Consider the following 13,247-nt stretch of genomic DNA (forward strand, 5'->3'; position numbering starts at 1 on the left):
CTGACCTAGAAAAGACTAGCTAAAAAGTATATATTACAAGAAGTGTCATGTTAATGTCATCTCTGCACACAAGACAAGACTAGTGTTACTCTAAAAGTCAGGATGAATCCTAATAAATGATGGAAACAGTGTATCTTTCTGTGTGTGTGTTTGTTAGGAAGTGCCACAGAGGAAGAGGAGGAAATGTGAAGCCAGACAGGCAGCTGAGCAGTCAGATCTGTTGGCACTGGGCACTGGTGCTGGGTCAGTCCTCATCTACAGTACAGTGAAGGGAGACCTGCACTGCACTCTGGTAAGAAATAGTTGTAGATAACACATCCTGGGTTGCTTGCCATTTGGAAATCTCTGTATCCCAAGTCATTTTCATTAACCTGATTACAGAGATATGGAATAATTCCTTGGCGAGTAGTGGTAAGAGTCTTTGGGTTAAAGCGATTCGATTCACGATTGATAGGTTGTCAGTTTGATTCAAAACTATTTTTTGCAAATTCTGCGTTTTTGCAAATTCAAACATTCATAACTACAAAAGTATTCCATATTTCACTGTTTAAAATATTCCAAGATTTTTCGAGATTATTAATTTGCATGAATTTTCCAGGCCTGGAAAACAATTTTAAATTGCCCTGTCATTTCTAGGTTTTCCATGACCATGGGAACCCCCAAATCAGTTAAACAATCGTAATACTGACATTATTAAAGAATCATCATATGACTACATTGTTTTCTCAAGGACTATTATACAAATAAGGAAAAGAAAAAAGCATCAACTTGATGATTTTAGCTTCAATGTTTTCTTCTTGTTAAGCCCCCAACTAAACAGTGATACCAGTAAAATGGCACTACTTATCTTACAGAAAATAATGGCTATGTTTCCCCACAAAGAAAGCATTTTATTTCAGTAGTGGCCACGTAATGAGTTGGCAGCTGTTCACTGCTTTGAGCGTATTTTACTACGTCAAAGCTCAAAGAGCAATGAGGGCGCTATAGAGAACTACACATACGTCTCCATGATGCACATGTAACTAATTAAATATTATATATTTTAAAATATTGTACACCGTTTTCTTTTCGAATAGCGATTCATCCAATTTTTAGCATTTTAAATCGATTATTGACCAACACTGACTATTCTCGATTCAAAAATCATATTTCAAGATCGATATGTATAAATTGGCAGAATTAGTAATCGATGCATTGAGAAAACAAGTGAATTGTTACAATGGTGATAGTAGTGTTTTGGATCTTGGTATTTGTATCTTGGTTACCCTATAGTTACTGGGTGACCACTTTGAATCTGCTCAAGTACCCCGATTCTTGAAAATTAAGGGCTGGTCTAGACTTTGAGCTTGCGAAATTATTGCGGATGCCGCACTGAAACAGGAGATGTTGTCGTGCATGAGTGCTTCTGGGTTATTAAATAATAAATCACAAATAACAAATTATTTTCAAAATGTTAACACGTCTACTAGGGATGTGCGGAATGACTAATTTCACTGATGTTTAAACGAAAATGAGGCGATTAGTCAAAGTATGAAACCCTCAGAAAACATTAAAAAAAACATTGTGTTTTTGTGAACATTGTGTGTCAGTTGAATCTGACACTAAATTCTTCTGAAAAGGGACATTTATCTGCGATGTGCTTGCCTTGCATTACGATCATTGTACATTAAATGTAGAACATGACACTCATTCACTGAATCAACATTATACCTGTAAATCTGCCTGTAACCGTGGATACAGGCATATTTATTGAAAACAATTGAATGTGCAGGACCAAGAGGTCAACCAATAGCCTGTTCTAAATGGAATTCACCAAGTTAATTAACATTTGAAAACAGTCAGGACATTGTTGAAAATAAGATCAGGTAAGCCAAATCTACTCGTCTTGCGTGAGGACATTGTCCTGCGCGCACCGCGAGTAAGAGAGGGAAGAAGCATGCACGGCCTGAGGTGAAATGAAACTTTGTTTACATCTTCTCTAGATATCCTAATTGTATTATTAATTATACTTAAAATGTAACATTAACATGACAGTAATTTAAGCACATCCTTTGTAAAAATATAAAACCAAACATAAATGTGTATAAATATTGAATGGGAAAAAATATTGTCCGACTAGTAATTACAGTGTCAACTAGCAGCATCAATACCGTTTAGTTGACTTGTCTTGCACATCACTAATGTCTACTCCCTTTCCTGCAACAATAAAAATATGTAATTGAAATATGGATTCTTTGAATTGAGCCAAGAGCTCAGTGCATGACGTTCCAATCTTTTGTAGGTTACATGTCTTCTCGTCATCCAGATTCGCAGGTCAGAGTTTTCTAAACTTGGAATGCATCTACAAATATGTTGAATATTTAATTTACACTTATTTTTTATCCAAATGTACAAATATTTTTTAAATGTGCATTACCCATTAAAAATGTTGGTAGATATGACGACTGGCACAGGGGGAACCACCATTTGCTAAAGGGATAGTTCACAAAAAAAAAAAAAAAAACAAATTTTCATGATTTTTTCACCATGTTTCAAACTTGACTTTCTTCTGTGGAATACAAAAAGAGATGCAGACAGATTTTAAATTTTTCTATACCTATCCCTTTAATCAGCCAAACAGGCATGGATATCAGACCATACTCCTAACCAATTAGTTGGCCTGGGTGATATAGCAGTTTATCACTTAATTCAGTTAAATTTTTTCTGGTCAAAAATGTTTTGCACTTAAACATGCCCTAGGCTTCTTAAAAAAAAAAAAAAGAACAGCTGAGAATATAAGCCGACTTGCAAGTGAGGTTGCTGTGTGTGCAATTTAGTCTGACAGCTGTGAGTGATTTCTTATAATATTAAAGAATGTTAAAGGATAATATGAAAATAAAAATTCTATAATCGTGTTCTTCCAAACATTTATTCCATGGAACACAAAATATATTAAACAGAATTAGGGATGCACCGATCCGATACCTGGATCGGTATTGGCTCCGATACTGAAGTTTTAGACGGATCTGGTATCAGTTCGATGAGCCCGATCCAAATCCGATACTGTATGTTAGTCAAGTTCGTTACTGTCAAGCTCCAAAAAACATAAAAGAACCATAAAAACACCATTAAAGTAGTTCATATGACTCATGCATTTTATTCAAAGCCACTTGGAAGACGTGCGATAGCTCTGTGAATCACAAAAGGTATAGTATGCACGTGCAGCCCCAGTGCATTATTGAATGGCCCTGCTCTGTCTACACACACACACTCGCGGCTATTTTTAGCCTTCACAGCGGTGTGCAATATTTGAGCGCTACTGAAGAATAGCATCTCAGGTGTAGATGCTCAATAGTTTGGTTCACTTATATGCATTTAGAACGGCGCCGGAGGTGCATCTTACCAGATTTTGAATAAGAAGTTTGTAAACTACTGTGAACTTGCCTACAAACGGACACATACAGGACTTCCTGGAGAGTTTAGAATGTTAAAATAAAAGCGTGAGGGTTTAAAAAGTGCACGATTTAAATATATGACTGTTGTATTTAAAATTAAAAGTCAATAATATTAAAAACAATTTGTTATTATTATTATTATTGTCATCATTGGTATTTGTTTACAATGTATAACAATATTTAAGTTGAATGGGTTCCAAAAAATAACTGTGTGAATGAAAAATGGACTGATGTCTTACAACTAAATTGAACAAAAAAAGAGATCTGAATCCTTTAAAGTCTAGATGCAAGTTGAAACATTTTTGGAAAAAAAGAGAGAACAAAGGCAAAAATAAAACACTGGTTTATTTTCTACTGAAGACTTGAAGACTGGAATTACTGTTAATTTTGCTGCTTCATTATCCAGTATACTAGTTAATAATAAAGTGTTTCTTAATAAGCTATACATTTATATTGAAATAATGTTGTTAGGGGTTTTTGTTACTTTACATAATAAAGAGTACTCCCAATTAGTTCCACACAATAATGTAAAGATATTCTAAACTGATTATGCTAAAAAAAAAACAACACTGGTATCGGCTTGGGATCGGTATCAGCCGATACTGAGATTTCCAATATCTAAATCGGTTCGGAAGAGAAAAAGTGGTATCGGTGCATCCCTAAACAGAATGACAGCCTTCGACACCATTCACTTTCATCATATGGAGAAAAAAAAATGCAATGAAAGTGTTCAGTGACTAACATACTGCTTAACATCTTGTTTGTGTTCACAAAAGAGAACAAGAGGATAATGACCATTTCCTATTTGGGTGAACTATACCATTAATATGGCATCTTACCTTGTCAGGATGGAGAACACAGTGGACCAGTTAACAGCATCCAGTGGCATCCAGACAGCTCTGTATTGTACAGTGGCTCAGATGACACACACATAGCAGAGTGGGACCTGCAGACAGGAAAAGTTAGCTGGTAAGTAACTACATTTCCATCCAAGGATTTTTTGCGCATCAAAATAAAGCTGATGGTAACGCAAATTATCACTAAAATTTCACAAGTGTCGACATAATAATTTTCCGTTTAACTGTAGCACATAAACTCTGTCGATACTTCAAATGTCACGAAAAACTGGTTTGGAAACACTTTGTCGAGAATTTGTCATGTGTGTCATGACCTAATTTGACCCAATCGTTAGCCTGTGTTAAACATGAGGACAAGGTATACATTCTTGAAAGCCAGTTTATTGTACGTGATTATGGATTGATCTGAACGGCATAAAGATCCGATCACTGCAAACATGAGCTTCCAGGAGTGCCAACACAAATATCTCAAATCATGCACATTGACAAGTGCACGGAGATCAAATTAATGGCCACTGTTTGCGATTAATTTAATCGCGGTAGACATCCGTTTATTTATTAAAGTTGCTTTTCCACACCACTGAAAATAATAGACGGCAGTCACCTAATTAGCCCACAATACAAAAAAACATATTATTTCTGTGCACAAAGAGGTTTTAAATTACAAATAAATACACAATGCTAAGAGAAAAGCATCAGTGTGATTTTTTTCTTTGAAACACTAACAGCCCAATTATAATAAATTATTGTTTAGCTTACTTTTGAAAAAATGCTGGCACAATTCCCTGTACTAAATTAAATACATTTCCAAATTAAAAAAATTATATTTTTAAACCTATATATGCCTTTACACAAACTTAAATTAGCCGTACCCTGTTCTGTAGGTGGAAAAAAGTTGACTGAATTAAATTATCAGAATGTTCTGTGCTTTTTTCAAGACTATAAACTATCAGGACTATTTGTCCAATACTGAGTTCACTTTCAGAAAACGAGCTTTTGAACATTTTAAAACTTTTAAATATTTTAAATCTAACCCTCTTTACCTCGGATCACATTTGCTGAGCTTCATCAGAAAATGTCAATTGCATTATGATGCTAAAATTAATTTTAAATAACAAGTTCAGTTTGTTGTTAAAAGTTGCTGGACAAATATGCGGGACATAATGCAGTTGTGATGGTGATGCTTTAGATTAGATGATTGTTCAAGATAGCCTATTGAATATCAGGAATATATCATATGTAAACCCTGTTATTACACCGCATCAATGTTTCTTTAATAGCTGTGCACACAGCATATACACATTGATGGATGGTCCTTAAACTTAAGACTGAAAGTTTCCCCCACTACTTGGTGCAGGTTTCCAGCTTGAACAGGGCCATGACAATTCGCTTTCGGGTCGGAACCGGTGGCAACCTGCGATAGGCGCAACATCAGGACCAATATTACAGTCCTACCAGAAGGGCAACTGCTCACTTTTGATTGCAATTCCTCATCTTCTGATTGCTTTTATTTGTGAAATTAAAATTACAGTAATCTGTCTAATTTAAATGAATTGTCTCAATACTCTCCCCATTTTACCAAAACTTAGGAGGAAAAAAAAATTAGGGACATCTGGCAGGCGAATTCGCGATAAACACACATTTCTGTTTGGAAACAGGTTCAGGGCAGATTTCTTTTGCGCTAAACCAAAAAGTGTTTTTTTTTTTTAGGCATGATGTCATCACACACCATTTTTATCGATAAAAGGCCATTTGAATGGAAACCGGCAGAAGACGGCAAATTTAGCAAAAAAAAGATAACAATAGCGCGAAAATTGGATGGAAACTAGGCTAGTGTTGTGTTGAATTTTGACTATGGGTTGTTTCATGCTGTTTTCTGCATGAAATTGTTTTATGTGATCTCACAAACAAACTCAGTGTTTTTTTTCCCCATGCATTCAGCAAATGGAAGGCAGACAGATCAGCGGTCAGCAGCCTGTGTATAAGTCCAGATGGAGAGCTGCTGCTCTCTGCTGGAATGACCATCAAGATGTGGAACCTGGAGACTAAAGAAGTATACAGGGTGAGATTAGAAGATGATTGATGAAGACTCAGATGTGATGTACATTTTGAACAGGCAACACTTTATCACAGATTTTGACAAAGCGATTTTCTCCAATTTGCAGAAATTTACAGGTCACTCTACCATGGTAACGACCCTGTGCTTCGCCACAACACGACCCCCAGACAGTAACGGACTGTACTTCCTGTCAGGGGCGGCTCACGACAGGCTCCTGAGTGTGTGGTATGTTTTGTTTAGAATGTTTTCAGTTTGGTGTTTCTAACTGTACACCGCACACAGAAATAAACAAATTATTGAGAATTGTGACCAATATTGGTGTCCAGACTATAGAACCAAATGAACTTAAGTGCAAATCAGCATCATTTAATTGATCTACTTCCAAAGTGATAGTTGCTTGTGCTGGCAAACAAAGTAATAAAGATAAACTGTTGCCAGACTTAAGCTCATTTGTTTCTGTAAATTAATCATTAGATGGATAATCTTATGTTGGTATTAGAAACCAACCTTAGTTGATGATAAACTGCAGTGTTTCCCCTAGGATTTTCCTCAGTAGCTGTGCTGTTGTGCGCGCGCCCACGACACTGGACCCGTATTAACGCTTGCTGGTCGAAGAATAGATTAAAACGGGTGTCGAACTCAATTTCAGCCTGGGCCACATCAGGGTTTATTTGTGCCTTCAAAGGGCCCATTGAAAATATGGCACCAGCACCTGCTTTGGTAGCACCCATGTAAATAATATTACATGTTAAGTGCATTGATATGCACATTTGACAGTACAGTATTGATTTTGGTGGGGATGCAGATAAAAATTATGATATTAACAACAGTAACGTCTGTGGAAAAAATGAACACTTAATTTTTATATGGCTTAAATTGAAATATTCTTGACAGTGTGAATAAGTTGGGTCTTCTTTACAGATTCCTTTCATCAGGCTCCTACTGATAAAACAACAGTCATCTCTTAGAATTTCTGAAGGCAAACAAAACAACTTATATTTCCCAACAATCAGAGAGCATTACAAGAGTACAGATGGAAAACTGATTGCTTGGTCCATAATTATGAAAATGCACCATATTTCTTCCATAGTGTCCATAGTTTTAACAATGATATTTGTAGTAGTTCATGATAACCATAAAACCACTACCATGGTTAGTAACTATGGTTTCTATATAAAGAACTATGGCATTTTTGTAATGAACAAAACAGCTGTCTAAATACATTTAGAAAGATTTTCTGCCATAACTACCATAGATAATACTGTACAATTAGTGTTACTACAGTAAATCCATGGTAAGGTTTTGTAAGCGTTGTGATCTGAGAATTGAAAAGCCTTCTAATTTGTTTTCTCCTGTTTTCTTTCTCACTGCCATTTAGAACGTGGAGGCTGTTTGTTTTATAGTTTCATAACTCAGACATAAGAGTTTTGCAACAGACAATTCTGTACCGCATTCAAACGGGTTTCGCAATCCCCGCCGCGCATCTCACTGGTTCACAAGTACATTTAAAACAGTCTGTGCGGTTGAGACCTGTCCGAGAATTACCTGCTTTGCCCTCGCGCTGCTATGAAGTCGTGTTGATAATTGATCCGTGTAGCGCTGTTTCATTTCGCTTTTGAATCGAGAAAAATGTGTTCCAAAATATACAGATGACAGGGAAAGACTCATTTATATTAATGAGGAAAGCGCTAACTGATTGTTCAGTGAAATGTTGCGATCCCCTGCCATCCTATGTTTCAGAAAAGAGCTGGCGGGCCACTTGAAATGAAGTGAGTTTGACACGTTATGCGGTGATGTCACCGAGTAAGTACGTGAATTTGTGTGTTGTGGGGTCCCTTTCACTGTGTAGAAAGCGCACAGCTGACTGGGGCTGGCAAGCGTTATGTTTCATCAAGAATATTAAATTAGCAGAGGGCCTGGGTAGCTCAGCGAGTATTGACGCTGAATACCACTCCTGGAGTCACGAGTTTGAATCCAGGGTGTGCTGAGTGACTCCAGCCAGGTCCCCTAAGCAACCAAATTGGCCCGGTTGCTAGGGAGGGGAAAGTCATATGGAGTAACCTCCTCGTGGTCGTGATTAGTGGTTCTTGCGCTCAATGGGGTGCGTGGTAAGTTGTGCGTGGATCGTGGAGAGTAGCATGAGCCTCCACATGCGGAGTCTCTGTGGTGCGATGCACGACGAGCCACGTGATAAGATGTGCGGATTGACTGTCTCAGAAGCGGAGTCAACTGAGGCTTGTCCTCTGCCACCCGGATTGAGGTGAGCAACCGCACCACCACAAGGATCTACTAAGTAGTGGGAATTGGGCATTCCAAATTTGGAGAAAACGGGATAAAAAAAGAAAATTAAATTAGCCATGTGAAATCCCAAGAGCAGCGCTCATAATTCAGCAGTGGCGCAGCACCGCTGCAAAATGCATAAAGGGGAAACACTTAACTGTAGCCATAAATGTTTGGAGGAGCTTACACACAGCTAATGACTTGTAGCTAGAATGCGCATTTTTGGGATTCTGCAGAACTTTTTGTTTAAAAAAAACTGTAAAATTCTCTGGTGGATACACGTGTAAAAGTTGAATTGGAGCTGAATTGTAAAAACAAAACAAAAAATGGATTCTGTAGAAATTTGAGGCTTTAATGTCTGATCAAGTTCCCTTTGTGCTGCTCAGGCAGGTGCGGTCTGATGGCAAAGACAAGAACTCTGTGGTGTCTTTTACTCTGACAGATGAACCCCAACACATAGACCTTCAGACTTCCAACAGCAAAGATGAGGTGAGAGTTTAGGCATTTGTTTGTTTTTTATTTTTTTAAGGGTTATTCCAGGTTCAATACAAGATGAGCTCAATCAACATTTGTGGCATAATGTTGATGACCACAAAAAAATAAAATAATAATAATTTTGACTTGTCTCTGCTTTTAAAAAAAAAAAAATAAATTAAAAAAAGCAAAAATCTGGGTTGCAGTGAGGCATTTACAAAAGAAGTTAATGGGGCTGATCCGTACAAAAAAATACTCACTGTTTCATAAGTATAGCAACAAGACGTAAACAATATGCATGTTAACAATTTTTAGTGTGATTTAAAATAGCTTTCTAACCTTTTCTTTCGGAGTAGAAGGAATTGTTGCGCTCAAGACTTGTATAACTCAAGGTACATAGAAGCAGAAAATGTTATCCAAAATCCACGAGATGCAGTCCGCACACTGAATGACAAACAGATTGAAAAAAAAGTCTATCAAAAATATATATATATATATATTTTTCAACTTGCATAGTGAAAAAGTGTATGTGTTTAAGTTAAAAACAGACCAGCGAGCAAACGATTCAGCCCATAGCTTTCTTCAGTGCTCACCACATAAACAACTCATCCCTTTTGTAGACACATGATTAGAGATTGAGACCAGCTGAGCTTAATTGAGAAAACAACACTAAATTACAGAGACTTCAACAAAGTTTTAACAAAAGCAGTACAGAACAAAGAAGCAGAACAGATATCAATATAAGAAATTTAATTAGAGAAAACAAGCAAGATCCATCTCTTCATTCATGCCATTGAAAGCTAGAGATTACAACTCAAAAATACAGAAGGCCTCTCTTTGTAACAATTTCTTCTCTTTATCCCCCTCTCCTATGAGGAGGGACCCTCTCGATGCCCAGAAACTTCAAATCTGAAGAGTAATGAGTAGAAGAATCAAAATGATGAAAAAATAGATGTGTTCTTGCCTCCTGATGGCACTTGTGTTCAAAAATTCTAGTGCGTAATGCACGTTTTGTTTTGCCAATATATAACCGGACAGGTACAGATTATTATATATACAATGTGTTTTGATGACCTGCAAAGCTACACATATTGTATATATTATAATCTGTTCCTGTCCCCTGTTATATATTGGCAAAACAAAACATGTATTATGCACTAGAATTATAATAGTTTTTCTGTTTTCGATCAAGATCAGCTGGTCTCAATCTCTAATCATGTATTTACAAAACGGATGAGTTGTTGTTTATATGGTGAGCACTGAAGAAAGCTATAGGCTGAAACATTTGCTTGCTGGTCTGTTCTTACACACTGCAAAAAAAATATTTTTGATAGACCTAACCTTTTCTTTCTAAAATTAAATCCAATTTGACAACAACTTTGCCATGACGACGTAATGCCCTTAAACCCTGTAATCCCAGTAAACAAAATTTTAAACAACCTACAGCTCAAATAAAGACCTATGCACACCAAAAATCGCTGCAAAAATTCAAGTTCTCATCTCGATTAACATTTTGAATGGAAACAATGGATGCCTTACAAGCCATTCACACCTCGTGCAAACATTTGCGCCGAATCACGTGTTTTTTATTTGTTTTATTATTTTTCAGCGAGCGTGTCGATCGGGAATGTGGATGGTCTTTATAATTTATTTCAGATATCTGCATTTTTTGCCTTATGCATTTAATCTTGTATGAGTTCTCATATCTAATATGAAATATATCACAACACCTTTGTCTTTGTATCACCTTTACGTACCTTAAAGGGATAGTTCACCCAAAACTGAAAATTCTCAATTTTCTCACCCTCATGCCATCCCGGATTTGTATGACTGTCTTGATTCAGCAGAACACAAATGAAGATTTTTTTAGAAGAATATTTTAGCTCTGTAGGTCCATACAATGCAAGTGAATGGGTGCCAACTTTTTGAATCTCAAAAAAGCACATATAGCCATCATAAAAATAATCTATACGTTTCCAGTGGTTGAACTGGCCTCTGAAGCGAAACTCTAGGTGTAAGAAATGGATCAATATTTAAAACTTTTTTTTTTTTATTAGCTACAATAAATATTTATGCCACTATGAGTGCAATCTTCTAGAAAGCACACGCAACTCAACAAATTCCAGTGGTTCAAACGGGGGGCTTGTGAGTGCCTTCAGCATCAGGTTTAAATCCCAAGCTTTTTATTTTATTGTATGCATTTATAGACTCTTGGAGCATTCAAATGTCATCACATTTAAGGGTTTTGAACAAATTAAAAACAAGTAGATGTACATGGCAATAAGATACAATTAAAGGAATAGTTCACCCAAAAATTTACTCACCCTCAGGCCATCCAAGATGTATCTTGAGTTTCAATGAGTGAATGTACTCCATTTTTTGACGGTCAAAATACATATTTAGGGTGCATCAAAATAATCCACACGACTCCAGTCGACAAAGTTCTTCTGAACGCAAATGGTTGATTTATTTTTAGAAACAAAACAATACTTCTATACTTTTTAACTACAAATTTTCGCTTCTGTACATCTCTGTGACCTGTGCTCATGAGAGGGATGACGTGAGCTCGTTGGTAAGGTCACACATCGCGTGGAGGAGTCAGGAAGCGCGTCATTGTTTACAAGAGAAACTTGTGCCGTTCACAAACAAAAAAATTTAAAAACAATATAAAATAAAATAAAAATCATTTCCAAATAATAATAAAAAAAACAATATAAACAATGACGCGCTTCCTGACTCCTCCAAGTGATGTGTGACCTTACCAACGAGCTTACGTCATCCCTCATGAGCGCACGTCACAGATGTACGGAAGTAAACATTAGTAGTTAAAAAGTATATAAGTATTGTTTTGTTTCTAAAAATAATCAACCGTTTGGGTTCAGAAGACCTTTATTTGTCGACTGGAGTCGTGTGGATTATTTTGATTCACCCTAAATATGCATTTTGGAACGTGTAGTACATTCACTTGAATTGTTTAGAGGAGGAGTCCTGAAATTAAATCCTAAAAGTCTTAAATTCTGTTTTGAGGAAGACAGAAACTCAGATACATCTTGGATGGCCTTATGGTGAGTAAATTATCAGCAAATTTTCATTTTTGGGTGAACTATTCCTTTAAGCATTTGTTTTAACAGTCAGTGTGAATGTTCATTAGGGGTGGGACGATATGGTTATCTCACGATTCAATTCTATGTACGATATGAGGTTCACGATTTAATATAGTCTCTATTCAATATAGTAACGCTTAAATACAAAGTATGTAATTTTTTTTGAAAAATGTTTGCGAAAAATGCGCAATTTCTCATCATAAAGTTCTTTAATTCCCAATATAAATGTTCAATTTAAATAGGAGTTACTCGCATGCATTTCTCTATAAGAAAAGATCCCAAACAAATAAGTCTTCAAAAATTGTGGGCTACATTCAGGCTCATCAGGTGCAGAAAAAGCAATAGAATTGAACAGAACCTGTCAAAGTATTTGAAAGTGTATTTTTTAATAATTTGTTTATCATTATCACATTTTTAAACTTTTTAAAAATCGTCTTCGGTTACACATGTAACCTCGGTTCCCTGAGATGAAGGGAACGAGACATTGCGAGAATCGCTATGGGGATTCCTTCTGACAACGTATTTGAAGCCTTTATACAATAATGCCAATCTTTATACACCAATCCTGTACAATCAGCACTGGTGCCCCCCAGGGATGTGTGCTCTCCCCACTATTCTCCCTCTACACCAACGACTGCATCGCCCAAGGACCCCTCTGTCAAGCTCCTGAAGTTTGCAGACGACACTGTTATCGGCCTCATCCAAGATGACAATAAGTCTGCTTACAGAAGGGAGGTTAAACAGCTGGCTGTCTGGTGTAGTCAAAACAACCTTGAGCTGAACACGCTCAAAACGGTGGAGATGATTGTGGACTTTAGGAGGAACCCCCCAACAATGTCCCCTCTCACCATTCTAAACAGCACTGTGGCAGCAGTGGAGTCATTCAGGTTCCTGGGCACTACCATCTCACAGGACCTGAAGTGGGAGACACACATTGACTCAATTGTGAAAAAGGCCCAGCAGAGGTTGTACTTCCTCCGTCAGTTGAGGAAGTCCAACCTGCCACAGGCGCTGCTGATACATTTCTACTTGGCAGTCA

The 13,247-nt window shown here is 36.9% G+C and overlaps 1 protein-coding gene across 1 annotated transcript in view; it reads left to right on the forward strand.

Annotated features, from left to right (window-relative positions):
* Positions 1-13,247, forward strand: part of LOC127410798 (WD repeat-containing protein 43-like) — a 37,005-nt gene that overhangs the window by 1,327 nt on the left and 22,431 nt on the right. The window contains exons 2-6 of the mRNA XM_051646003.1: positions 158-292; positions 4,282-4,403; positions 6,233-6,353; positions 6,457-6,575; positions 9,017-9,119. Coding sequence (XP_051501963.1) covers positions 158-292; positions 4,282-4,403; positions 6,233-6,353; positions 6,457-6,575; positions 9,017-9,119 — 600 coding nt within the window. The remainder of the gene's footprint in view (positions 1-157; positions 293-4,281; positions 4,404-6,232; positions 6,354-6,456; positions 6,576-9,016; positions 9,120-13,247) is intronic.

The sequence above is a fragment of the Myxocyprinus asiaticus genome, chromosome 20, assembly GCF_019703515.2.
Source record: "Myxocyprinus asiaticus isolate MX2 ecotype Aquarium Trade chromosome 20, UBuf_Myxa_2, whole genome shotgun sequence".
Taxonomy (NCBI): domain Eukaryota; kingdom Metazoa; phylum Chordata; class Actinopteri; order Cypriniformes; family Catostomidae; genus Myxocyprinus; species Myxocyprinus asiaticus.